The 26622-nt window shown below is 41.1% G+C and overlaps 1 protein-coding gene across 8 annotated transcripts in view; it reads right to left on the bottom strand.

The window, feature by feature from the left end:
* TANC2 (tetratricopeptide repeat, ankyrin repeat and coiled-coil containing 2) overlaps positions 1-26622 on the bottom strand; it is a 376040-nt gene that overhangs the window by 22061 nt on the left and 327357 nt on the right. For all 8 annotated transcript variants that reach the window (XM_047832304.1, XM_047832306.1, XM_047832307.1 and 5 more), the window contains 4 exons: positions 14400-14522; positions 13549-13785; positions 8475-8660; positions 6103-6196 (listed from right to left, as the gene is read on the bottom strand). In XM_047832304.1, the coding sequence (XP_047688260.1) occupies positions 6103-6196; positions 8475-8660; positions 13549-13785; positions 14400-14522 (640 nt within the window). The remainder of the gene's footprint in view (positions 1-6102; positions 6197-8474; positions 8661-13548; positions 13786-14399; positions 14523-26622) is intronic.

The following is a 26622-nucleotide window of genomic DNA, read 5'->3' as shown; positions in this document are numbered from 1 at the left end:
CTGAGCCACCCAGGCACCCTTCCACGAAAGAAACTCTTAAAGAAAAATCATCAATAAAATCACATTTAAATGGGCTCACAATATATGGAGACAACTGTAATAATAAACTTATGATTAAACTTACTTGGTTTCATTTTTCCTACCTAGCCTGTCATCCCTGCTTTCGACCTCCCTCTTTTTTGGTACCTCTTCACTACAAACCTTTCACGGGTCTATCTGTGCCTGGGTGGGATGCAGACAGAAGGGCCTTTGCAGAGTAAGGTCTATTTTAGAATTAGTCAGGAACCACTTCTGGCCAACCTCTACTCCTGGACCCTTAAACCTAAAGAACTAAAGTCAGGATCTGCAGGTCACAGGGGTTTGGGCCAGTTTTCATTTTTTTTTTTCTTCATTAGCTGAGACAGAAGTTTCTAGTACATTTGCAACTATTTTCATATGAGGGTCAGAACTGTTCAAGGTAATAGTCTTAAAGATGAGAGAAGAGGTGTAACAAAGGTTCTTCTGAAGACAAAATAATGGAATCACAGATCAAAAAAAAAATAGCTACAGTAACTATAAGGGACACAGAAAGAAACTTAACATTCTTCTTTCTGGGCTGCTGTCCATCGTTTATGATCTTTGATAGAGTAGAGAGTCCATGGGTGCCGATTTCATTCTCTGAGTACGGTTTCAATAGTTGCAAGAAGGATTTGAAGATATACTTTCTACTAAGTCCATAATTTTTTTAATATATATATTTTTTTAACGTTTATTTTTTTTAGAAAGAGAGAGAGCACAAGACAGAGAGAAGGGGACAGAGGATCCAAAGAGGGCTGTGCACTGACAGCAGAGCCTGATATGGGGCTCAAACTTGTGAACTGCAAGATCATGACCTGAGTCAAAGTCGGACATTCAACCAACTGAGCCACCCAGGTGCCCTACTAAATCCATCCTTGAACAAATATAAATTTTTCATTTCACCATGGGGTCTCAAATGCATAGGTTCAGTGTTTTAAAAAGAATGCGGATAGAGAAATTTTTCCCAAATTGACTTGGAAAACTGATGTGCTGATCAGCAAGTCCTTCCTTTATTATGGCTACCTACTCCAAAGACAAATCAGAAAGAGACAATATTTGGTAAGTGCAGATAATATTTCAGTTTGCAAATGTTGGTATCTAATCAGGGAAGCAACAGAAATTCAAATCAAATGGTCATTTGAAATTTTTTTCATTGAAGGCAATCTGTGGCATTTTTGTCTTTGGGCTTGGTCAAATTCATCTACAGTTAACTCATATGCAAAGCCAAACTAACTACCTGTAGTTTCCACTAAGATTAACTTCAAGTAATCTTTTCTTCCCTCAAGGATAAGAAGGGCTTATGAAGAAAAATGTGACAGTTTTAGAAGATGTATTCACTCAAACTAGATGTATCTATGCCTTGTCTTATGTGTGTTTTCAGTTTTATTTTTGAACTGTTAACACTGTCATTTCTGTCCTATTCCTCACAGGAGGGTAGTGGCTTATCTGAGATGAGGGTCATTTCCAAGCCCTGAATGAGTGAATATAGGTATCAATGGGTATGATTATTTACTTGAAGTTTTGTCTCTTGTTCCTTACATCAAGGTGATCTTCCCTCTTTGCCAAGTTCATATATCTAACAGTTCAGGAAAAACAACAACAACAACAACAACAACACTGTAATTCTTGGGTGAGAAAATAAGAGTGGCTTAAGAACTTGACTGGAAATCATGTTGTACACCTTTAAGTTTACACATGTTATGTGAAAATTATATCTCCATAAAGCTGGAAAAAAAAAGAACTTGACTGGGGTAGACACTTGTTAGGAATCTTAAGAATCATCTTGTTGGTACATAAAATAAATGATTGGGAAATTTTCTAACTCTTACTTTCTGATTCCATTTAAAGTAGCTATGAGGTGACAGGGCTGCAGCAAACCTCCCTTTTAATTCCCTGGGTATGGTGGGGGAGGGTATATACATTCTTTTTCACGGAAGAATTTATAGCCTGCTGGAGAAAATATAGACAGTATTTCAGAATCAAGCCTTTCACCCATGATGTCAGTTTATAGAACACTGTTGAGAATGTACAACCAGTGCCCATCTTGAAAGCTAAAATTTATATTGTTCACTCTAACCTGGAGTTAGACTGCTCTGGCTGGCCCATTTCAACTCATTGGATAACACATTTATATGAGAAGGAATGTTCCATTTGGCTTTTTTCTTTGTTGTATCATCTCTGTTGCTTAGGTTATGATGTAATTTGGCAGGAATCTCCAGCTGATAGCTGGACATGGCCATTAACACAGCTGGCCAATTTCATCTCAGAACAACACAACTATGTAAAATGGGATCTGTATTTTTCAAAATCCAAGAGCAAAAAACTGCTCTGGCTGGATTTTATAGAAGTCTTATCAGAAACTGTTAAAACTTTTTGAAAGAAAGAAGATTAAGGTAAAGCCAGTTCTATAAAACAACAAACTGATTCTTAGAGCAAACAGCAGTTTGGAGCCAAATCTCTTCCTAAAAGACCAGTAACAGAATTTGTTCCGTAGCCTGTCAGCATCTGATGAGATTATCTGACATAAATGGTCTTTTTTTCAAAGTGAAACATCTAAGGAGTCTAACGAGGCAGACAGGATGCAACTCAGAGTTGGGAAAATAGCCAAAGTCTGCTTGGATGGGATGGTGACACTAAGCAGAATGCAGCAAAGCAAATGGCTCTTCTGTTTATCTATTTTCAACCATGAAAGAACATAACACAGACGGGTCGTGCACGGCCAATGAGAGGGAGGTGGTTGGGGAGACATAAACTGATCACTGGTATCCAAAACAACATTAATTAAACATTTATTGAGCTATTTGTCAGACACTGACTGCCTCTGCTCTCAAGGAACTCAAGGTTGAGTAAGGATAACAGACAAATAAAAAATACACTACTATCCAGTGTATACGTTTTATGAGGTAACGCAGAGAAAGAAGTGTCTGTGATCTTTAGGAAGAGATGTTAATCTGAGCTAAATGCTGAAAGAGAAATAGAAGACTTACAGGCATGCAAAGACAAGGCGAGGCATGCTAGGCACAGGGAGAGCACATAGGAAGTTCGCACTGATGTGGGAAACAACATGTTTATTGTTACTGGAGTTACTAGAGAAGCCAGGCAATAGATGAGGCTAGAGATCATGACTGGTCTTCTTAAGAATATGCTAAATCACTTCATTAATGGTTCAGGTGGTCAGTAAAGGGTGGTAAGCAAGAAAGTGACATAAACAGATTGTGGCCCACAAAGATCACTTTGGCTGAAGTCACAAGGGAGATGAATCAGGAAAGGGTGATAAGATCAGCTAGGAGGCAGTTGCAATAAGGCAGGCGAGGATGATAAGGGCATGAGTTATGGGCATCTTGTTTATTTTGTGAACCCTTGCTTCTTTTGGGTCATAGGATGGTTCAGGCCCTCCAGAGTTGCTAGAAGCTTTTAATGCTGGTCTTGGTCTATGCTCGTAAGACAAGGGAGAAGAGGGAGTGGTGAACAATATTGTCACCTTAACTGCTTTTCTTCTGTACTGTTCCATAAGAAGTCTATGGAAACCCTGTGGGATGGGAGGAGACCAGCCAGATGGTGAAGGGTGGATGTAGGCAGATACTATTTGGAAGGATAAAGAGGCTGCAAAAGGAGGACAAAGGCAACTAGGATATTCTATTGACCTGCTTTTAGAAAACCCACTATATAAAAATTACATCTCAGTTAATATTTCACTATATGCCAAGATAAATTTCACTGATTCTAAGATGCACTTTTTTTCCCTTCATGTTTTAACAACTCTAAAATTAGGGTGAATTTCGCAAGTGATGTGATAATAAAGAATGGTGGCATTTGATAGGCTGAGGGTTTCTTTTTTTGTAGTAGCACAAAAAATAATGGCTATATAGTTTCTTGCAGTTAGCGGTGCCTTAGAATTGATATAGTAAATGATACAGATTGTTGGGAATATCACAACCACTGTATTTTCCTGAGGTAAAAATTGTGTTGTTCAGACCAGGGATGTAGGTACAAGACCCAACCAGCTGGCTACAGGTCACAGACCTTCATTCTCTATATAAAGGGGACATATATAAGATTTTGCCATTGGAGAAATAAAACATCACAGTTCGATGGGTCATTATAAACTGTAAATGACTATGTGCTACAAGGTAGAAAGGAACACGTACGTATATTTAGTAAATCCATCACTATAGACCGAAAAGCAACTCATAGTCTCTTCAATATTAGTAGTGAAGGTGTAGGGACATTTTTACATAGTGCGAACATAATTTCCTAGAAAATTTTCTGAAGCCAAATAACTGTTTATAGATCTGTAAGTTGTATTACAAATGCATTTTATTCTAGCTCTATTTAAAAAGCATTTTATGTTTATAATGCTTAAATTATCTCAATAAATATCAAGTTAAACACAACATAATTCCGATTACAAGCAAATTGACATGAAGCTTGGATTTTTTTTTTTTTTTACAATCTTGAGATATGGTCCATATTTAAATAAATTAATGTAGCAGACTTCGTTGCACACCTTAAAATGATGAGATATTTAAAAAGACCTGAGGGCACACAGTTTTATTCTAATGAGAAACTCCTATCAATAAAAGTAAGTCTTCCACTTGGTTCACTCCCTTCTTGAACATTTTTAAGAAATTCTTTCAAGTACAGCACTAAAATACGCTTGATATTCATCACTATGATTACTAGTCTTACAATTCCTATCCCCTATCACCATCAGGCCATATTTATTTATTTATTTTTTTGCCCTCCCCTGGGGTTCCACGTGGCCGGCCTGGCAACACAGTGCTGGGAAAGGTCGAACTACCGGGAAGTCCCAACATGTCCGTCCCTTCGGCAGCTCTGTTGCAACATACATACTCCAGAACTGCCGACATCCTGGTCAGTTCCTTCTCCTCAGTTTGTCCTCTAGCTTCCCGTAGGGTAGAGTCCCGGAGACAGCAGCTGTTTCCAGCTGCACAGTTTCCTTTAATCTGTCACGGGCTCTTAAGCTGCAGCTGCCTGGCATCTGTTCCCTTTGGCTCTTACAGAGGGAGGGATTGTTTGAGAAACAAATTCCTGAGCTGTGGACCATTCTACATGATGTTAAAGAAGCCATGAAACCTACCTATGATTTTTGCCATCAATGGAAATAAGACAATTTGATAGATAGCTCATTGTAAATTTTAAATGAATTCAAGTGCCTTCTTTATTTTTAGTAACATTCTGACTCTAACCAAAACACATACCCTTCTTGTTTAATAAAATATTCCCCCTAAATTGGCCATCTCAATATTGGTCTACCTCTGGCAAATATGATACGTATCTGTGGTGACTCTACAGCTTTCATTGCCCTGGTCTCATAAAAACACATAAAAGGTTACTAATGTTTCTCCAGATGTTCCAGTTTAGACTTGGGGGAAAGACAATAATCATTTCCTGCAAAGGCCACAAAGAAGAAACTTCTGTTTATGTGGTAAGTTGCAAGCAATATAGAAATCTCTTGGCTACAGATCAGAAGGGACTGCCATGGGCTGTGCCTGAGACGGTGGTCCCTTCATTTCACATCCAGAGAGCAACTGTACTTGTAATGTAGCAGTATAACCATGTCAGATACCACTCCGCCTGATAACACTTGGTTAAGCCGGAGGTACGGATACAGATTGAATCTCCCGGTTTACAACTGCAGGTGGAGCCATTTTGATGGGAGAAACATTTACACGTAACTACTGCAAGGATCACATAAAAGAGAGGCCACAACTATTTTCTGCTCCGGTTTGGCACACTGGAAGGAAATTTTTAGTCTTTTAAAAATATTTGGCAACAGGAACACGGTGAAGTTTTGGTTGAAAGAAGACTCCGGTGCTAATGATATAGAGAATCCAAAGGGAAAGAGGAAGAAGGCCATTGCTTGACTTTTCACTTTGGCCGAATCAATCTCCAGGACAAAAGCCATCGAGATGGAGACTACCAAAGGTATACCAGAGGAAAAATCAGGGTGTGAGATGCAGCGTGTCTCCACACAAATACAACACATTTATGAGAAAAGACAGTAATGTCCATGAGAAGTACCTGTCTCTCCCCAGAGACTGTCAAAGCTGTTGATCTGCGCTCGCTCTACTTCTTCTTCATCTTTTTCTGGAAGATCAAGTAGGTAGGAGACAATCTGAAACAAGAAGTTGTGTCAGCTCACACTTCAGGTGGGAAACTATGCTACCAGCTCTAGCCTGTGAGGTCTGAAAGATACCTGGATGACCCAAGGGTGACAAGATCTCTTGCACACGAAAGAAATCAGAACTGACTATCCCAGCCAAGAAACCCAAAGCTTCCATGATGAGCATCTGTTTTATCGGGTGCGGTTTTTTTTTTTCAAAAAAAATTGTTAATGTTTATTTATTTTTGAGAGAGACAGAGCATGAGAGGGGAAGGGACAGAGAGAGAGAGAGAGAGAGAGAGAGAGAGAGAGAGAAAGAGAGAGAAAGAGAGGGAGACAGAGAATCCAAAGCAGGCTCTATGCTCTGAGTTGTCAGCACAGAGCCCAATGCGGGGCTCGAACTCACGAGTTGTGAATCATGACCTGAGCCGAAGTCAGACGCCCAACTGACTGAGCCACCCAGGTGCCCCTATCGGGTACGGTTTCTATGTTTCTCTTCAACACCATTCATTTACATAGCATGTGGCTTTTAAAACATTTTTTATTCCTTGTATTTAAGTTGAAGAAGCAAGCCCTCATTCTCCCAATAAAAATACCAATAAATAAAGAGAAAATACTAATCAATCAATAAAAACCAGAAAGCAAATATGGAGAAAATCTAGGGCTGTATTTCATCAAAGTACAGCAGTGATGATTTTTTTCCTCTCAGAAATACCAAGACAGCTGTGGGGACAGCAAAGGGAGAATGACTATTGACATGAAAGCAAAAGTGACAGCTGTTTCCAGGGATCTGTCTGTAGAGAGAGCTCACAAACCCACTGATATTAAATATTCCAGTTTTACTTAATATCCCTTCGGTGGCACATCAGGTCAGTGGGCAGGGTAGCTGTGTCACTGCAGCAGCCCGTGCCCCATGAGCCAACAGTTACTGGCCCGTGACAGCCGAGCATTACATTGCCAGTTTTGTAAGCCGGTTGCTGAACGAAGGTGTTTGTTTAAAGTTAGGTAACAACCAACTACATTATATTAAAAACAAAGGTTAAAAATACAAAATTTCATGACTTCTTAATTATTTAACTACATTGTGCATTGTCTGTACTCCTGATTGTGTCTGTCTGGTGGAGACAGCACACAGTGGTGTGCTGTGCCTCTGTGCATCTCTTCACAACCCTGTCCTCAGGGCTGTCACATTGGTCACTCTACATCAGCTGCGGTGGGAGAATTTACACCTTGGAAACTGGCGGACATTTCACATCAAGAGTTGATTTACTGCTAAAGCTCCAAGAGGTTCTAGTTTAATTAATATAATTGGTATGAGGGTAAGTAGTAGTTTAACATAGATCACATATCAGATTTAATGACAATAAAATTATTGGGAAAAGAGAAAATTGGAGTGTAGCTCCATTTGTAAATGATTGCTGAGATGCAACCACAGGTTGACTTAAGATATGAATTTCACAAAAATCGAGCATTTCATTAAAAGTATTGTATATTTCATTATTTGTAAACTGTGTGCTATGTGTTCTTCATAGCCGTAAAATTTACACTAATTTTAAGTACGTACGTACGTACGTACACACACACACACACACACACACACACACACTTCTGCTCCACTACACTACCCTCTTGGATCTTGGAGCTAGATGTTAAACATTTTCTGGCAAGTATCAATTGCATATATTTGCCACTATATTATTACTATCAGTAATAAATAAATTAGCAAAAATACAGTTTGTATAGTGTTTAACAGTTTTCAAAAGCACCTTTCGTACCAGCTTTGTAAAAAAAAGTATTTATTAGACCCATTTTCCTGATGGGCAACTAAAGTTCTAAGAGATTAGGTAAATTACCCAAGGTCCAGAGAGAATGAGTAGCAAACTGGGACTCAAACCTGGTCCTTCTGAGATTCCAAATGTTGTGCTCTTCCCTTTCCAAACCGCCTCCCCATGTGAATGCAGGTCAGTAAATAATCCTGAGGAGCCCAGTGTCACTGTCTGTTATATCAGAGTGGCAAGATGGGGAGGAATTAGACTGGCCGATTTCCAAAGTACTTTCCAACTCTCAAGTGCTATATTCATAATTCTACATATGCTGGTATTTGAGAATTCAAGTGCTTCATGGAGTTCAATTTCCTATTCCTCAAAGCAGTGACCAAAAAGCTAATTCATACTAATTAGGCTGGTAATTTTGTAATAATGCAACCCTTTTTAGCCTGTTTCCTCAGTCCTTCAATACACGGCTTGAAAAAAATCCCCCAAGTCCTCAACCTTATCACCTGTTTTCTTACCTCGGTGTAGCCCATGCTGGCTGCAGCGATGAGGGCCTGCTGGATGGCGTGGCTCTTCTTAAATACTCCTTGCTGCTGGCCGGCCATCGTCCAGTCACACTGAATCAAAAACTTGACAACCTCCAGATGACCTCGGAGTGCAGCATGGACCAAAGCGCACTGCCCATTCTTGTCCAAATGATCCACCTCGAGGGGAAGGACAGAGAAATGTGTGTGAACAAAGACTTGTGGCCGCACTTCTGATCCAGTCACACTGGCCCACTGCACACGACTACACTACCAAGAGTCATCCCTTCCCATATCCTGAACCATTCTCTAGAGAAAATCTAGAAAGTTCTCGCCTACTCAGGCTAGATCATTGCTGAGCTGTAACTCTGGTAGATATCCCTCAGGGGAGAACTTCTTTTCATAAGGCCAGACTTTTGTTTTCACAGAAAAAGGGACCAAACAAACAAACAAACAAAAACCCAACCAAAACTCCCAGCTCCAGCTTTGTTTTCCTGAGATACATTCTCCTTTGTCCTCAAATAGTTCTTTTCAGACCAAGATTTGAAAGACTAGTTCTGCTGGCACAAAAAACTGTCTTTGAAATCATGAAAGGGAAGAAAAACATTCTGAAGCTCACATTTTTTGGTCTTCCAAAGAAGCAAAATACCTCATATCATGAATCATACTTTTGACCACCAAGCTTTGGCGGAGGCCACTTCTTCCTTCCAACGGGAGGGCGGAATCTCAAGGATCTGGCCAAAATGGCTAGCGGTACTTGGAGCTTGAGGCTAGACCATGTTCCAATAGCAGCTTTGCTAGCTGCAGTGGTGGTTACAAGTGTAGGTTGAAAGAAGAGTCTGGTTAAGATCAGTCTACCATATGGGGCGCCTGGGTGGCGCAGTCGGTTAAGTGTCCGACTTCAGCCAGGTCACGATCTCGCGGTCCCGGAGTTCGAGCCCCGTGTCGGGCTCTGGGCTGATGGCTCAGAGCCTGGAGCCTGTTTCCGATTCTGTGTCTCCCTCTCTCTCTGCCCCTCCCCCGTTCATGCTCTGTCTCTCTCTGTCCCAAAAATAAATAAACGTTCAAAAAAAAAATTTAAAAAAAAAAAAAAAAGATCAGTCTACCATAAGGTAGCTACAAGTTTCAACAGAAGAGTAGCCTTGTCTGGCAGGCAGGCTTCCAGGGGTAGTTAGAGCACCTGAAACGTAAGTTCTCCACCTGGTTCTCCCCAGTTTTAGTTCCACCCAGCAATCTATTCAACAAATGTTTATTGAATGCCTACCATGTGCAAGGTACCACACAGGATGAAAAGGTGAGTAAGACAGTAAATATAGATTCTGTTCTCAAAGACTTTCAACCAAGGTAGGGCAGGTGCGACCAATATAAACAAAAGCCTATCCAACAAGGAATAATAAATGTCATATGGAAAGTAAAAGTGCAATAAAACTGGAGAGAATTCCCAACTAGAATCAGGAACAGATTCTGAAGGAAAGGTGCTATAGTCTGAATGTTTTTGTCCTCTTGAATTGTATGTTGGATTTCTCACCCCCAATGTAATGATATTAAATGGAGAAGTGATCAGTGTCCTGATAGAAAGGTCGCAGAGAGCTTGCTTTCCCTGTTCCACTATGGGAGGACATAGTGAGAAGGTGCTGTCTATAAACCAGGAAGCTCTCACCAGATGCCGGATCTGCTGGCACCATGGTCTTGAGACTTAGTTTCAGAACTGTGAGAAATAAATGTTGTCTATTAGCCACTCAGTCTACGGTATTTTGTCATAGCAGCCCCAACAGACTAAGAAAAGGCCCATCTCAACTGGCTGAGATAGTTAATGACTAACTCTAGTTGTTGTAAGGTAAGGCACATGAAGGGGAAGTTTCAACTACAAAGTTGAGGGGGTCTTTTGGGACCAGGGTACGGATACTTCTGAATGCCAGGCTAAGTTGTCTGAATTTTAATCAGTAGGTAATGGAGAGTCATTGAGAATTTTCATGCGCATACTGTATTTTCAAAAACTAAGAGGATGAATAAAATGTGTTTTGGCTCATTGGAGAAATGATTAATTCCTGGGCTGGGGCATTACTAGTAAACAATGAGTATGGAACATCTTGTGGTGCCATAAAGCACAGAAACACTCATAAAATAATTTAGTGGAAGTTGAAAGGATACAGGAACCAACTTGAGGGAGGTCCCAAAGGCCAAATCTTGGGCAATTTGAGCAAGAAAATAAATAATAATGGTAATGGGTTACATAGGTCATAACATAAAATAAATAAAGGAACCCATAGTGCTATAAATAAATAATCCGATACATACACGGGGGAGAAGGGACAACTCTTCTTTACATTAAAATTCTAATTAATAAATGTTGAAGGAATGAGGGAAACAGAAACTCGCCATTAGGCAAAAACACCATAGCAATCATTGCAGCAAGAATCTCTGACAGGTGGGACCCTAAAATCAGTGAGCAAAAGCATAAGAAACAAGCTATCTGCCTAGTCTCAAAGCATATCCCTAAAAGATACTTCTTAATTACAAAGGGAAACACAGTGGCTTCAGAACTGAGAAATCTGGAAGGCACAGTCCTGCCCAAGGGAGAGAGGTTAGCATCCCTGTAACAGGGGATCTGACGATGAGGAAAGATCTATCTAAAAGATCTCTCATTGGGGTGCTTGGGTGGCTCAGTCGGTTGAGTGTCTGACCTCAGCTCAGGTCATGATCTCGTAGTTTGTGAGTTTGAGCCCTGTGTTGGGCTCTGTGCTGACAGCTCAGAGCCTGGAGCCTGTTTCAGATTCTATGTCTCCCTCTCTCTGCCCCTTCCCCACTCATGCTCTGTCTCTGTCTCTCAAAAATGATTAAACGTTAAAAAAAATTTTTTTAAAGATCTCTCATCTAATGCTGAGAAAAGATCAACCTACAAATGAAGAACATTCTAAAAATAATAATATTCTACAAATAACTACAAATTCTTCAGTATTTTGGTGCTGATGCCATGGGAGAGAGTTTGAGGGTGGAGAAGACCAAAGGAGAGAATCTCAGTGAACAGTGTCATTAGGAGAAGGAAGAGAGAAGAGCAACCAGACAGGCAGGAAGGGAACCAGGCCTGTGCTACAAATTCTGGGAAACGTGTCACTATTGCCAACACTATGGAGAGGTTTAAAGGGGTGAGGAATGAGAAAAGTTACTTTACTTGGTGATTGGCAGTTGTTAACAACTTTTGAGAGTAGCTTCGGTTGAATGTCAAGAGGTTAGGTGTTTTGTTCGTTGGTTGGTTTTTAAAGATTTTATTTTTAAGTAATCTCTACACCCAACGTGGGGTTCAAACTCACGACCCCAAAACTAAGAGTCACATGCTCCACTGACAGAACAAGCCAGGCATCTCCTCTGCCATTTTTTTTTAAGGAATATTTTTTATTAGGCCCTGAAAGAGATGAAAAGAGACTTTCTCTCTTTTTAAAAAGGCTTTATCACTTTTAATTCTCATGGTGACCCTATTAATCCTTTTGATGGATGCAAATAGTGAGACAGAGGTTAAATGACTCATCCAAGTGCTCACAGAAAGTAAGTGTAAATGTAGGCTTTGACCATGTGATGTTTGATCCCAAAGTTTTTTATTTTAATGACTTAACTCCTCTTTCTTTCATGGAGGCCAGACTACAAGTGGTGAAGGGGCAGTGAGGAAGCAGGTAGAGATGGCTCATAGGACAGGATTGGTGGGTGTGGAAGGGAAGAGATGGAGTGGTGCTTCCAGTCAGCAGGAGGGTGGGAAGTTGCTGTCTGGGTTACAGGACACATTCATAGGTTTGTTGAGAATTCAGAAAGAGAATGAAACAAAATGTGAGAGAAGAGCAACACAGAGATAGAAAACACAGGTGGAGCCAAGTGCTCTGGAAAGGAAGGGAAGCACTTCCTCCTTTGAGGCAGCAGTGAAGCGAGCGTAGGTAAGGATTACTAGTCTTGAGATGAAGGCACATTGAGATGAACTCAATCTCGGTAATGTAGGAGGGCAGGAGAGGTTGGGCAGGATCTTGGGAAGAATGCAAATGATTTCCGTATCTGCTCTGGGGAAAACAAGAGAGGGCTCAGAATGAGAACTGGGCAGTAGGGAAGATCCAACTGAGATCAGAATATGAGTTTGCAGCAGTAGTAACAAGGTCCAGTTGTTCTGTTTTTAGGGATGTTCATTCAAATGAGCAGGATTATAGGTGGACATTATAGGTCTGTGTCACAGTAAATATCTAAGGCTCTGGGATTTAACTGAGAGTCTCGAGTCCCAGTTCCCGAAAGTCTCAGGAGTCCCCCCCTTCTTCCCTGGTAAGAACACTGGACACCTCAGAATGAGGTCATACATATTACTTATATTTCACCGCAAAACCACTAAAATCGTCAGTTTGTTTTCAAGACAAACAAAATGCCACAAGGCTACAATTTTCCTTAGAGGCCGACATTTTTGAGACCAGCATTTTTCTTTTCACCAAAATTTTGAAAGAGAGTTTTCTTTCTTTCTTTTTTTTTTTTTATCAGCAGCTCTTGAAATACCACGAAACAAACACTTTTTCAGAAAGGTCTTCTGAGAATTAAAATACACCAGCAGAGACACTTCTGAGGGCATCTGAATCATGTTCTCCCCATACCACTATGGCGCTGGTCTTCAAGGCTAGGGTCAGGGAGTCTGGCCCCTGTTCTCACCTCCGTGGCTAGTTTTCCTTCTCTACATATGAAAGGCTCAGAGTCTGTGGGCACAGTTCAGTTAGGCACTCCCAGCGCAGGGTCTTTGCTCCTGCACTTCTCCTTCCTTCCTCGCCCTGCGCCCAGTAGAAAACTCCTTGGCAGTTAGGTGGGGACTTTTTGTGGCTGCTGATAAACGCAGTTTCCTAAGTACCTCCCAGGGGTTTCAAAACTGTGTCCAGGTGTGGAATGGGCAGTGGCAAGTGGACACACACCGGGCTCCCTGTGATTTGCTCCCTCATGTATTTGATGTGCTCTGCCTAGACTCGTGAGGTAACACAGGAGACAAGGAAGACTCTACAGCAGGGAGGGAGGGAAAGGGAGGAAAGGAAGAGGAGCAGAGTGGGGCAGCCATTACCTTGGCGCGTTTCTTGCACAGCAGCACAACGATGCTCAGGTAGCCTGCTGCCGCGGCATAGCCCAGAGGAGTCAGGCCGCTTTCCGAAGACGCATCCACGTTGGCCCCAAACTCCAACAGCAGGGCCACCATTTCTGTGTAACCAAGATGAGACTGCACACACAGAATTGGAGCATTATTTAAAACCTCTGTCCGGTAATTAATGTTGGCACCTCCCAAGATCAGGAGTCGGCTGACCTGGAAAGAAGTAAACAGAAATTACACACAGGCCAAGATCAGTTGCAATCTTTCAGCCACCTTTAATCAAGTCCCCTGGGACCCCACAACAGCACCCAGCAGCATCTAGTAGCTGCCCTATTTTATAGTCTTCACTTGCGCCTTTCTCAATACTTTGCCTTTAGAAAGGGTGGTAAAATGTCTCCTTTACATGAGCTGCTCAGTCATGAGCGCAAATGTCACCCACATAGTAGTTGTGTTCACACAGTCTCTGCTAAGTGAACAACAGTTCAGAAAAGCTCCTACTGACACAAAGCCTACCTGAGATCAATTTACCGCCTAGAAGCAGGAGCACCTGATCCTATAAACCAGAGCCAGCTCAGAGAAGGTAGTAGTTTAAGAGGTCTGGTCTTCAATTCACAGAAAAAAATGCAACAATTTAAAATACATCTGATTATTACTGCTTCTCCGCCTTTTGGCTAAGACCAAGTGTAAAATACATTAGATTATCAATAAAAGACTGACTGGGAGGAGACAGTCTAAGGCAAGTCAAAGATCAATTAAACAGCCACTTAAATGTCCTAATTTTACTTTTGCACAGCTAATTCTTTAATCTGTCATTTACATGCATTTACCTTTATATTTGGAGTGTAGAGATTTCGTAAAGATGCCAATGCCATGGAAAGGCCTTCTGTGCTGTAGGAGATCCAGAGACCTTGGAGGATAGAGGAGGACACGCCAACTTTTTTACTCAAACCCTGAAAAAGAAATCAAGTCAATTATTAGCCCAGCTGAAGAGGACCGTCGGTAGTGAGTTAGTGGCCTCTAGGTTTGTTGTACGAATAAATGAGAGTAGAGTCTTGCCTTAACAATGTCCATGGCCAGCAAAACCAATCTACTCATGGGGATAAAGACTAGTCCTGTGGCAACAAGCTAACTTAAATGGTCTCTATCTTAGCAGTCTCTGGCAACAAATCTACTTATTACCCTTCTTTTCTGCTATGCTGGATGTAATTCTTTCCCCACATCTTTTCTGACAAAGATAATGCAGTGTGGTCACTGATTTCCATCTCATTTTCTTCCTGGGCATGTGGGAAAAGATGTTTCCCAGCTTCCTTTACGGTTAGGTGGGCCATTTGACTGAATTCTGGCCGGTGAAGTATGGGCAGAAATAGTATGTTGCATCCAGGCTTGGCCCCAATCCCCCCCCCCCCCCCCCCCCACTTTCTATTGCTTCTCTTGACTGCGGGCTGGAAGATTCGGCGGAGGAGTCTGAGGCCCTAGACTATTTCAGAACTACTACATGGAGGGAGCCTGCCTAATAATCTTCCCTGAACTGCAATGTGAGAGAGAAAAAACCGTTCTCAAATCACTGAGATCCTACAGGTTTGTTATAGCAGCTAGCACCCCTCACCGTGACTAACACACCCTAAAGTGATCACATCTGTTCATCCCTACAAAAACAACATAGGTTTGATTGCCATCAGCAATAAATTTTCTCTAGTATGACTGAATAGGTCCCACGCATGTACTAATGTTTGCCCCCTTCACCTGGCTTCTCCAAAAGGAAGTCAGAATAATTTTGAAAATTTCTGGATAGTCATATATTCTCTGGCAATCATTTTACTCTTCTGCCTATATCTGGGTGAAGTGAGTTAAAGCAGGAAATCCTGAGGAAAGGAAGATACTAACAATGAAGTTTGGCACCTAATAAGTGGGTCTGGGAGGTATTCTCTTAAAAAACTTAAGCTACTTTTGCCTGCTTTGTTCCTTGAAATGCAGGTTGTTTTTGCCTAGAATACCTGCATATGTCCAAAACAGCAATTCATGGCCAATCTTATTTTATTTATACTCCTGCCCCTATTCCCCAGTTCCCATGACTGAATTATTTTGAAGCAAATTCCAAACATCTTTTAAGTTACTATAGAACTATTTAAGTAAATGCCTCAAAAAAGATAAGGGCTCTATTTAAATTTTTATTTGAGAGAGAAAGTGAGAGAATGCTAGAGAGTGCAAGTGGGAAAGAGGCATAGAGGGAGGGAAGGAGGGAGGCAGGGAGGGAGGGGAGAGAGAGAGAGAGAGAGAGAGAGAGAGAGAGAGAGAGAGAGAGAATATATCTCAAGCAGGTTCCATGCTCAGCACAGAGCCCGATGCAGGGCTTGATCCCACAACCCTGGGGATCATGACCTGAACTGAAATCAAGAGGGATGCTTAACCGACTGAACTACCCAGGTGCCCTGATAAAGGCTCTTTTTAAAACAAAGCTCAACATCATTATCATACCTAAAATTAACATGGACCCTATAATATCAAATATCCAGTGTTCAGATTTCCCTGACTGCCTCAAACAAAGAAATAATTTATTTTGGTCTGAATTGTGATCCATAAAAGGTCCATATGCTGTAAGTGATTTTATTTATTTATTTATTTTAAAAAATTTTTTTTTTCAACGTTTATTTATTTTTGGGACAGAGAGAGACAGAGCATGAATGGGGGAGGGGCAGAGAGAGAGGGAGACACAGAATCGGAAACAGGCTCCAGGCTCTGAGCCATCAGCCCAGAGCCCGACGCGGGGCTCAAACTCAGGGACCGCGAGATCGTGACCTGGCTGAAGTCGGACGCTTAACCGACTGCGCCACCCAGGCGCCCCTGTAAGTGATTTTAAAACACTTTAAAAATATAAATAAAAAATTAGATATTCTTCTATTAATTTTATTTATTTGTTTAATGAAATTTATTGTCAAATTGGTTTCACCCAACACCCAGTGCTCATCCCAACAGGTGCCCTCCTCAATGTCCATCACCCACTTTCCCTTCCCCCCACCCCCCATCAACCCTCAGTTTGTTCTCAGTATTTTAAGAGTCTCTTATGGTTTGCTTCCTTCCCTCTCTGTAACTTCCCCTGCCCCTCCCCTTCCCCCTGGTCTTCTGTTGAGTTTCTTAGAATCCACATATGAGTGAAAACATACGGTATCTGTCTTTCTCTGCCTGACTTATTTCACTTAGCATAACACTCTCCAGTTCCATCCATGTTGCTACAAATGGCCAGATTTCATTCTTTCTCATTGCCAAGTAGTATTCCATTGTATACATAAACCACATCTTTATCCATTCGTCAGTTGATGGACATTTAGGCTCTTTCCATAATTTGGCTATTGTTGAAAGTGCTGCTATAAACATTGGTGTACAAGTGCCCCTATGCATCAGCACTCCTGTATCCCTTGGGTAAATTCCTAGCAGTGCTATTGCTGGGTCATAGGGTAGATCTATTTTCAATTTTTTGAGGAACCTCCACACTGTTTTCCAGAGTGGCTGCACCAGTTTGCATTCCCACCAACAGTGCAAGAGGTTTCCCGTTTCTCCACATCCTCTCCAGCATCTATAGTCTCCTGATTTGTTCATTTTAGCCCCCTCTGACTGGCGTGAGGTGATATCTCAGTGTGGTTTTGATTTGTATTTCCCTGATGAGGAGTGACGTTGAGCCTCTTTTCATGTGCCTGTTGGCCATCTAGATTTCTTCTTTAGAAAAGGGTCTATTCATGTCTTCTGCCCATTTCTTCGAAACTGGATTATTTGTTTTTCGGGTGTGGAGTTTGGTGAGTTCTTTATAGATTTTGGATACTAGCCCTTTATCCGATATGTCATTTGCAAATATCTTTTCCCGTTCCATTGGTTGCCTTTTAGTTTTGTTGACTGTTTCCTTTGCAGTGCAGAAGATTTTTATCTTGATGAGGTCCCAATAGTTCATTTTTGCTTTTAATTCCCTTGCCTTTGGAGATGTGTCACGTAAGAAATTGCTGCAGCTGAGGTCAGAGAGGTTTTTTCCTGCTTTCTCCTCTAGGGTTTTTATGGTTTCTTGTCTCACATACAAGTCTTTCATCCATTTTGAGTTTATCTTTGTGAATGGTGTAAGAAAGTGGTCTAGTTTCATTCTTCTGCATGTTTCTGTCCAGTTCTCCCAGCACCATTGGTTAAAGAGACTGTCTTTTTTCCACTGAATTTTCTTTCCTGCTTTGTCAAAGATTAGTTGGCCATACATTTGTGGGTCCAATTCTGGAGTGACTATTCTATTCCATTGGTCTATGTGTCTGTTTTTGTGCCAATACCATGCTGTCTTGGTGATTACAGCTTTGTAGTAGAGGCTAAAGTCTGGGATTATGATGCCTCCCACTTTGGTCTTCTTCTTCAATATTACTTTGGCTATTCAGGGCCTTTTGTGGTCCCATACAAATTTTTGGATTGCTTGTTTCTAGCTTTGAGAAGAATGCTGCTTCAATTTTGATTGGGATTGCACTGAATGTGTAGATTGCTTTGGGTAGTATTGACATTTTAACAATATTTATTTTCCCAATCCATGAGCACAGAATGTTTTTCCATTTCTTTGTATCTTCTTCAATTTCCTTTATAAGCTTTCTATAGTTTTCAGCATACAGATCTTTTACATCTTTGGTTAGGTTTATTCCTAGGTATTTTATGATTCTTGGTGCAATTGTGAATGGGATCAGTTTCTTTATTTGTCTTTCTGTTGCTTCACTATTAGTGTATAAGAATGCAACTGATTTCTGTACATTAATTTTGTATCCTGCTACTTTGCTGAATTCATGCATCAGTTCTAGCAGACTTTTGGTGGAGTCTATTGGGTTTTCCACGTATAGTATCATGTCATCTGCAAAAAGTGAAAGCTTGACTTTATCTTTGCCAATTTTGATGCCTTTGATTTCCTTTTGTTGTCTGATTGCTGATGCTAGAACTTCCAACACTATGTTAAACAACAGCAGTGAGAGTGGACATCCCTGTCGTGTTCCTGATCTCAGGGGGAAAGCTCTCAGTTCTTCCCCGTTGAGGATGATGTTAGCTGTGGGCTTTTCATAAATGGCTTTTATGATGTTTAGGTATGTTCCTTCTATCCCAACTTTCTTGAGGGTTTTTATTAGGAAAGATGCTGAATTTTGTCAAATGCCTTTTCTGCATTGGTTGACAGGATCATATGGTTCTTATCTTTTATTAATGTGATGTATCACATTAATTGATTTGTGAATACTGAACCAGCCCTGAAGCCCAGGAGTGAATCCCACTTGATCATGGTGAATAATTCTTTTTATATGCTGTTGATTTCGATTTGCTAGTATTTTGTTGAGAATTTTTGCATCCATATTCATCAGGGATATTGGCCAGTAGTTCTCTTTTTTTGCTGGGTCTCTGTCTGGTTTAGGAATCAAAGTAATGCTGGCTTCATAGAATGAGTCTGGAAGTTTTCCTTCCCTTTCTATTTTTTGGAACAGCTCAAGAAGAATAGGTACTATCTCTGCTTTAAATGTCTGGTAGAATTCCCCAGGTAAGCCATCTGGTCCTGGACTCTTATTTGTTGGGAGATTTTTTATGACTGATTCAATTTCTTCACTGGTTATGGGTCTGTTCAAATTTTCTATTTCTTCCTGTTTGATTTTTGGAAGTGTGTGGGTGCTTAGGAATTTGTCCATTTCTTCCAGGTTGTCCAGTTTGATGGCAGGTAATTTTTCATAGTATTCCCTGATAATTGCTTGCTTTTCTGAGAGATTGGTTGTAATAATTCCATTTTCATTCATGATTTTATCTATTTGGGTCCTCTCCCTTTTCTTTTTGAGAAGCCTGGCTAGAGGTTTATCAATTTTGTTTATTTTTTCAAAAAACCAACTCTTGGTTTCATTGATCTGCTCTACTTTTTTTTTTTTTTTTTTTTTTTTTTTAGATTTTATATTGTTTATTTCTGCTCTGATCTTTATTATTTCTCTTCTTTTGCTGGGTTTGGGGTGTCTTTGCTGTTCTGCTTTTATATCCTTTAGGTGTACTGTTAGATTTTGTATTTGGGATTTTTCTTGTTTCTTGAGATAGGCCTGGATTGCAATGTATTTTCCTCTCAGGACTGCCTTCGCTGCATCCCAAAGGGTTTGGATTGTTGTGTTTTCATTTTCATTTGTTTCCATATATTTTTAAATTTCTTCTCTAATTGCCTGGTTGACTCATTCATTCTTTAGTAGGATGTTCTTTAACCCCCATGCTTTTGGAGGTTTTCCAGACTTTTTCCTGTGGTTGATTTCAAGTTTCATAGTATTGTGGTCTGAAAGTGTGCATGGTATGATCTCAATTCTTGTACACTTATTAAGGGCTGTTGTGACCCAGTATGTGATCTATCTTGGAGAATGTTCCATGTGCACTTGAGAAGAAAGTATATTCTGTTGCTTTGGGATGCAGAGTTCTAAATATATCTGTCAAGTCCATCTGATCCAATATATCATTCAGGGCCTTTGTTTCTTTATTTATTCTTTGTCTATATGTTCTATCCATTGTTGTAAGTGGAGTATTAAAGTCTCCTGCAATTACCACATTCTTACCAATAAGTTTGCTTATGTTTGTGATTAATTGTTTTATATATTTGGGGGCTTCCGAATTTGGTGCATAGACATTTATAATTGTTAGCTCTTCCTGATGGATAGATCCTGTAATTATTATATAATGCCCTTCTTCATCTCTTGTTACAACCTTTAATTTAAAGTCTAGTTTGTCTGATACAAGTATGGCTACTCCAGCTTTCTTTTGACTTCCAGTAGCAAATGATAGATAGTTCTCCATCCCCTCACTTTCAATCTGAAGGTGTCCTCAGGTCTAAAATGAGTCTCTTGTAGACAGAAAATAGATGGGTCTTGTTTTTTTTTTTTTTTTATCCATTCTGATACCCTATGTCTTTTGGTTGGAGCATTTAGTCCATTTACATTCAGTGTTATTACTGAGAGAAATGGGTTTAGAGTCATTGTGGTATCTGTAGGTTTCATGCTTGTAGTGGTGTCTCTGGTACTTTGTGGTCCTTGCAACATTTCACTCACAGAGTCTCCCCTTAGGGTCTCTTGTAGGGCTGGTTTAGTGGTGATGAATTCCTTCAGTTTTTGTTTGTTTGGGAAAACCTTCATCTCTCTTCCTATTCTGAATGATGGACTTGCTGGGTAAAGGATTCTTGGCTGCATATGTTTTTCTGTTCATCACATTGAAGGTTTCCTGCCATTCCTTTCTGTCCTGCCAAGTTTCAGTAGATAGGTCTGCGACTACCCTTATGTGTCTACCTTTGTATGTTAAGGCCCGTTTATCCCTAGCTGCTTTCAGAATTCTCTCTTTATCCTTGTATCTTGCCAGTTTCACTATGATATGTCATGCAGAAGATTGATTCAAGTTATGTTCTCTGTGTCTCTTGGATTTCGATGCCTGTTTCCTTCCCCAGATCAGGGAAGTTCTCACCTATGATTCGTTCAAATACACCTTCAGCCCCTTTCTCTCTTCTTCTTCTGGAATTCCTATGCTATGGATATTGTTCCATTTGATTGCATCACTTAGTTCTCTAATTCTCCCCTTGTACTCCTGGATTTTTTTCTCTTTTTCTCAGCTTCCTCTTCTTCCATAATTTTATCTTCTAATTCACCTATACTCTCTTCTGACTTTTCAATCCGTGATGTAGCCACCTCCATTTTATTTTGCACCTCATTTTTGCATTTTTTAATTCATCATGACCATTTTTTACTCCCTTGATCTCTGTAGCAATAGATCCTCTGCTGTCCTCTATGCTTTTTTCAAGCCCAGCGATTGATTTTATGATTATTATTCTAAATTCTTGTTCCGTTATATTGCTTAAATTGGTTTTGGTCCATTTGTTAGCTGTAGCTACTTCCTGGAATTTCTTTTGAGGAGAATTCTTCTGTTTTGTCATTTTGGCTAGTTTTCTGTCCCTTATGTGTTTTAAGAGCTTGTTGTATGCTCTGCACCTGTGAGCACTGCTATATTAAAGGAGGGTCATACACTGTCCAGGGCCTCGCCCTTCAGAAGGTGTTTTTTTTTGGGGGATTGTTACTTGCTCTCTGTTGTTGTGACTTTGGTTATCTTATGACCCTACTTGTAGTAATATTTTGGACCCTCCACCAGATGTGCTTTGATTTGTTCTTTGGAGTAGCCCTATAAAGGAAAACAGATAGACAAACAGGAGACAAAAACATGCAAGCACACAAACAAATAACACAAACAAAAAAACCAAAAACCTAAAGGCTAAAAACAAAAAGCCCAAAAGCTTTTTGTAAAGAAGACTGTAAGTAAAGAAGAGGATAGAGGCAGTGCTGATAGAAGAGCACATACAAAGAGAGAAATGAGAGGAGCGGGGGGTGGGAGAAAAAATAAACATTGATTAGGCAGAGAGACTAAAAGGCTTAATCCAGAGAGAGAGAGAAAGGAAAATAAAGAAGGAGGTGGGGAAAATGAAATGAAGATAAAGTTACCCAGACAGAGAAACTATATGGCTTGGTTATATCAGAGAGAGAGAGAAAGGAGGTATAAAACATGTATCAAGACAATGGATTAAATATGTCTGTTTAGACAGACTAATAACCAGAGTAACCAGCCTAGGGGAAGGAAGAGATAAGGAGGAGAAATGGGGAGAGGGGGAGAATATATCTATATATCCAGAATTGACCTAGGGTTAATCCAGGCAACGCTGCATCGCTTGTCAGGAGGAGCTGTCCGCAGGGTCTGTGCCCCTTGGGTGGATACGCAGTTACCCAGTGCAAGGGGGCGTGGTTTGGCCCATTCTGAACCCACCTCCACTATGGGCCCTGGGAGTGATCCCTGAGGCCCCGCCTTGGTGGTGGTGGTGGTGGTGGTGGTGGGGCGGTAATGATGATCCCCCAGTCTCTTTTCCACGGAGGCGGACCGGTGGACTCAGTTTCAATCAGCTTCACTGTGCCATGTGCGCAGATGGGGCGGTCCTTCTCACTCCAACTCCCCTGACCCTGCGCTTGGCTAGGATTCAAAGTCCCGATCCGTGCGCTGTAGCACTGTGGGCCTCCCAGTGTGGCGATATGTAGTCCTGGCTGGCTTTGTCTGTGCCACAGCACTTCAGGGAGGAACGCCTTCTCCCACTGTGGACTGAGCCGCCGCCCTCACCCTCACCCTCACCTCGAGCCATTGGGGTGGCGGACGCAGGCAGCCTTTGTCTTTTCCCACAGCACTCTAGAGAAATGGTGGCCTTATCCTCCCGCAGACTGCGCCCTTGGCCCAGCCACCGTGCCTGGGAGTGGCGGACGCAGGCAGGTTCTGTACTATCGCGCAGCCCTCCAGGGAGGGAGCCACTTTCTCCAGCTGCGGACCGAGACCCTGACCTATACCCGCACCCAGGCCTGGCTCCCCTCTCCCCAGGTGCTCGAACAGGGAGCTGGCCCCGGTCGGAAGAAAGCCCCGCAGTTAGAGATGGGATGCCTCTCAGTCTCAGTCCGAGGTCTTTCCCCTGTCCAAATAGGGTCCTGCACTTCTCTAGCCGCTCTTTCTCTTCCCTTTGTCTCTCTGCAGAAGAGGGTCTCTCCCCTTCGTTCCCACGTGGCCTTTTTTTAACCTCCCCCAGTTCACAGTTACCCACCTATCTTTTTTCCCAGCTTTCCTATTTTCTTCATAGTAGATTCAGTCTCTTTTCCTCCCAGGCTCTGGTGTTCAAAGTCCTTTGGCTTCTACACTTCTTTGTTTGAGAGGCAGGGGAAGTATGGATTCCCTAAGACCTGATTGTAGATGGCAGAGGCATGTGTCTGTTTTTGTGTTTACTGTCTAGCCCTGCCAAAGGGGATGTCCCAGGCTGAGACTCTGGGTTCACCTGCATGGGTCTGCACGGGCCTCCTTCTATTAATTTTTTAAACAAAATATTGTGGACATATTCCACACATGTACTCACGCTTTTGCCTCATTCTCTTAAAAATTTTTTTTTCATGTTTATTCTTTTTTGAGAGAGAGAGACAGAGTGTGAGTGGGAGAGGGGTAGAGAGAGAGGAAGACACAGAATCCGAAGCAGGCTCCAGGCCCTGAGCTGTCAGTACAGAGCCCAACGCAGGGCTCGAACCCACGAACTGTGAGATCATGACTTGAGTCGAAGTCGGATGCTCAACGAACTGAGCCACCCAGATGTCCCTGCCTCATTCTATTTTAAGAGAGACATAGTAGTCCATTATATGGATGTATCATAAACATAATTTACTTAAGTCACGTCCCTAGAGATGGATATTTAGGTATTCTGGTTTTTTCCTTACTATTAGAACTATGTTTCAAAGGTCATCTCTGTACATAGATCTTTATACACTTGTGCAAGTATATCTGTAGGATGTATCTCTCGAAGTGGATGCTTTTGTATTTTGTGCCATTGTAACAGGGCTTTGTCGATGTGGCTGGACTGTGTCTAAACACCCAATGTGAAATTGACAATTTGACAAAACGAGGAAGGATGATGCTAACTACATCTACTCTTTTTGTCTACCCTATCCTAATGATAAATAATGGACAAGAGGGTGAGTCAGAAAGGCTGGGTGAAATCCTGGCATAGAAGATCTTTGGGTTCCCAAAAGCATACTCCCACGCTGGAAGGCTGAAACAGAATCCAGTTTTAAACCTTTATACCACACAGGGATTATTCCCACTTTTATCCTCCTCCACTATTTGAAAATGGCTGCTAAATTTCTACATTATCCACATCCTCTCCGGCCTTGAGGAGTTGAACTCCGTTGTGAATCTCTCCGCCAGTATCCACTTGGCACAGCAAGTGGGGTGCTCTGAAAAGAGTAGGAAGGACTGCCACATTTTCCGATTGCTCATTATTACTTTAGGGCTTCTTTCATTTGTGCTATCAGCAGGGACATCAATTGCAATCTCTCTTATTTGGCTAACCAGTTCATATGCAAACAAATAAACTGAGGCAAACACATTGTTAAGTAGTTATGATTATTTTCACATATGAGATTCACTATTTGGAAATTTCATATGAGAAACATATTTCTGGTTCTTTTTGGAATAACTCCAAGTGCTACTCATTCAGTGTTGGAGTCCAGGCAAGTTAGGGTCTAGAGCTCACCTCCAATGTAGATCCTGGAAAACCAGGAAATTTAGCTCTGATTCCCTCTCTGGGCCTCAGTCTCCTGTGAACCTCACCCAGATCTTTTGAAGAACAGCACACTATATTAACCAATTATACAGAAATATCATTAGAAATTAATATTTGTATCCCTCTTAGGATCCCTTGTAGGGCTGGTTTAGTGGTGATGGATAAAGAAACTGTGTTTTATATACACAACGGAGTACTACGTGGCAATGAGAAAGAAATGAGAAATGAAATATGGCCTTTTGTAGCAACGTGGATGGAACTGGAGAGTGTGATGTTAAGTGAAATAAGCCATACAGAGAAAGACAGATACCATATGGTTTCACTCTTATGTGGATCCTGAGAAACTTAACAGGAACCCATGGGGGAGGGGAAGGAAAAAAAAAAAAAGAGGTTAGAATGGGAGAGAGCCAAAGCATAAGAGACTGTTAAAAACTGAGAACAAACTGAGGGTTGATGGGGGGTGGGAGGGAGGGGAGGGGGGTGATGGGTATTGAGGAGGGCACCTGTTGGGATGAGCCCTGGGTGTTGTATGGAAACCAGTTTGACAATAAATTTCATATTTAAAAAAAAAAGAAATGAATATTTGTAGTCCAAGAGAGGAAACAATGGAAGACAAGCTCTATATATTATGATTGAAGGAAAAAAAGGAAGGGAATCCAACATTTATTCAGTATCTACTATGTGTCAGGTTCTGTGCTAGGGCTTTTTTATATATTATCTCTTTTAATCTAATCTCCATGACAGTCCTATGAAGTAGAATTTACTACTATTTTTATATAGGAGGAAACAACCCAGAGCGGGCTAAGTAATTTGCCCAAAGTCATACAACTATTAAAAAGTGGAGCTGGAATTAGAAGCCAAGTCCTTTTAACTCTAAAGTTCATGTTCCTTCCATTATACTATGTTAAACCTGGGCCAGGACTTCAGTTCTGAATTTTTAGCTGGCAGAGTAGCGACTAGAATAAGCAAAGTGGCTGATTGCTGGCTTTTTCCATTACCTTTAATTCCGAACCATTCTCTACCCTTGAGCCTCTTCTCCCAAAGTTGTCCTTTTTTTTTTTTTTTTCTTAATGTTTGTTTATTTTTGAGAGAGATAGCATGAGCTGGGGAGGGGCAGAGAGACAGGGGACAGAGGATCTGAAGTAGGCTCTGTGTTGTCAGTGGACAGCCCAACACGGGGCTAGAACCCACGAATTGTGAGATCATGACCTGAGCCGAAATCAAGAGTCAGACGCTCAACCGACTGAGCCATGCAGGCGCACCCCAAATTGTCCTTTTTTATCCTACACAATCTGATCTATTCCTGTGGCCTTACTCTTATGACTTCAACTAAGCATTATTTCTTTACCAAATTTAAAGCAAAACTTATTTAAAGCAAAACTATGGCAATGACCTGTAACAACTTTCTCTTAAACATGGATTTAAATGAGATTCCTTAGATATGTTCACTGAATCCATAGAATATTATGAAGATTATTTTACAGAAGATTATTGCTGGACTAGTGTTTATTCAAGTCACACGGCAATTCTACTTTTGCACAAGGTCTCTGGCATCAGAGGGAGTTTGGAAAATACTGTATTTAGCATCTCAGAAAGATACAGCAACTCACTCCTCTGCTCAGGGCCTGTAAGTTTGGGTTTAGTTTTCTTGAATGTAAATTGCTTCTTTTTTCTTTGTGATATGCAGGACAGTTTCATTAAAAAGGCACCAAAGGAATTTTAAATGAGAAAGCCTAAGATGTTTAGAGAAAAGCTGGATGTTCCCAGAATGCCAAGTTAAATTTTTTTGCTCAAGGGGTCTTGGGTATACTTCTACTTCTGGTAATGGTGGATGCAAACTTATTCCTGCTAAGGACAACTAGGAAAGGCTGTACAAAATTCAAAAATTATCCTCATTAAAGAAATGGGAAGAATAACGTATTGGAGAAGAA

This window comes from Prionailurus viverrinus, chromosome E1 (assembly GCF_022837055.1).
Source record: "Prionailurus viverrinus isolate Anna chromosome E1, UM_Priviv_1.0, whole genome shotgun sequence".
Taxonomy (NCBI): Eukaryota; Metazoa; Chordata; class Mammalia; order Carnivora; family Felidae; genus Prionailurus; species Prionailurus viverrinus.
The sequence above is the reverse complement of the archived record's forward strand: the minus strand, read 5'-3'. Positions and strand labels throughout refer to the sequence as shown.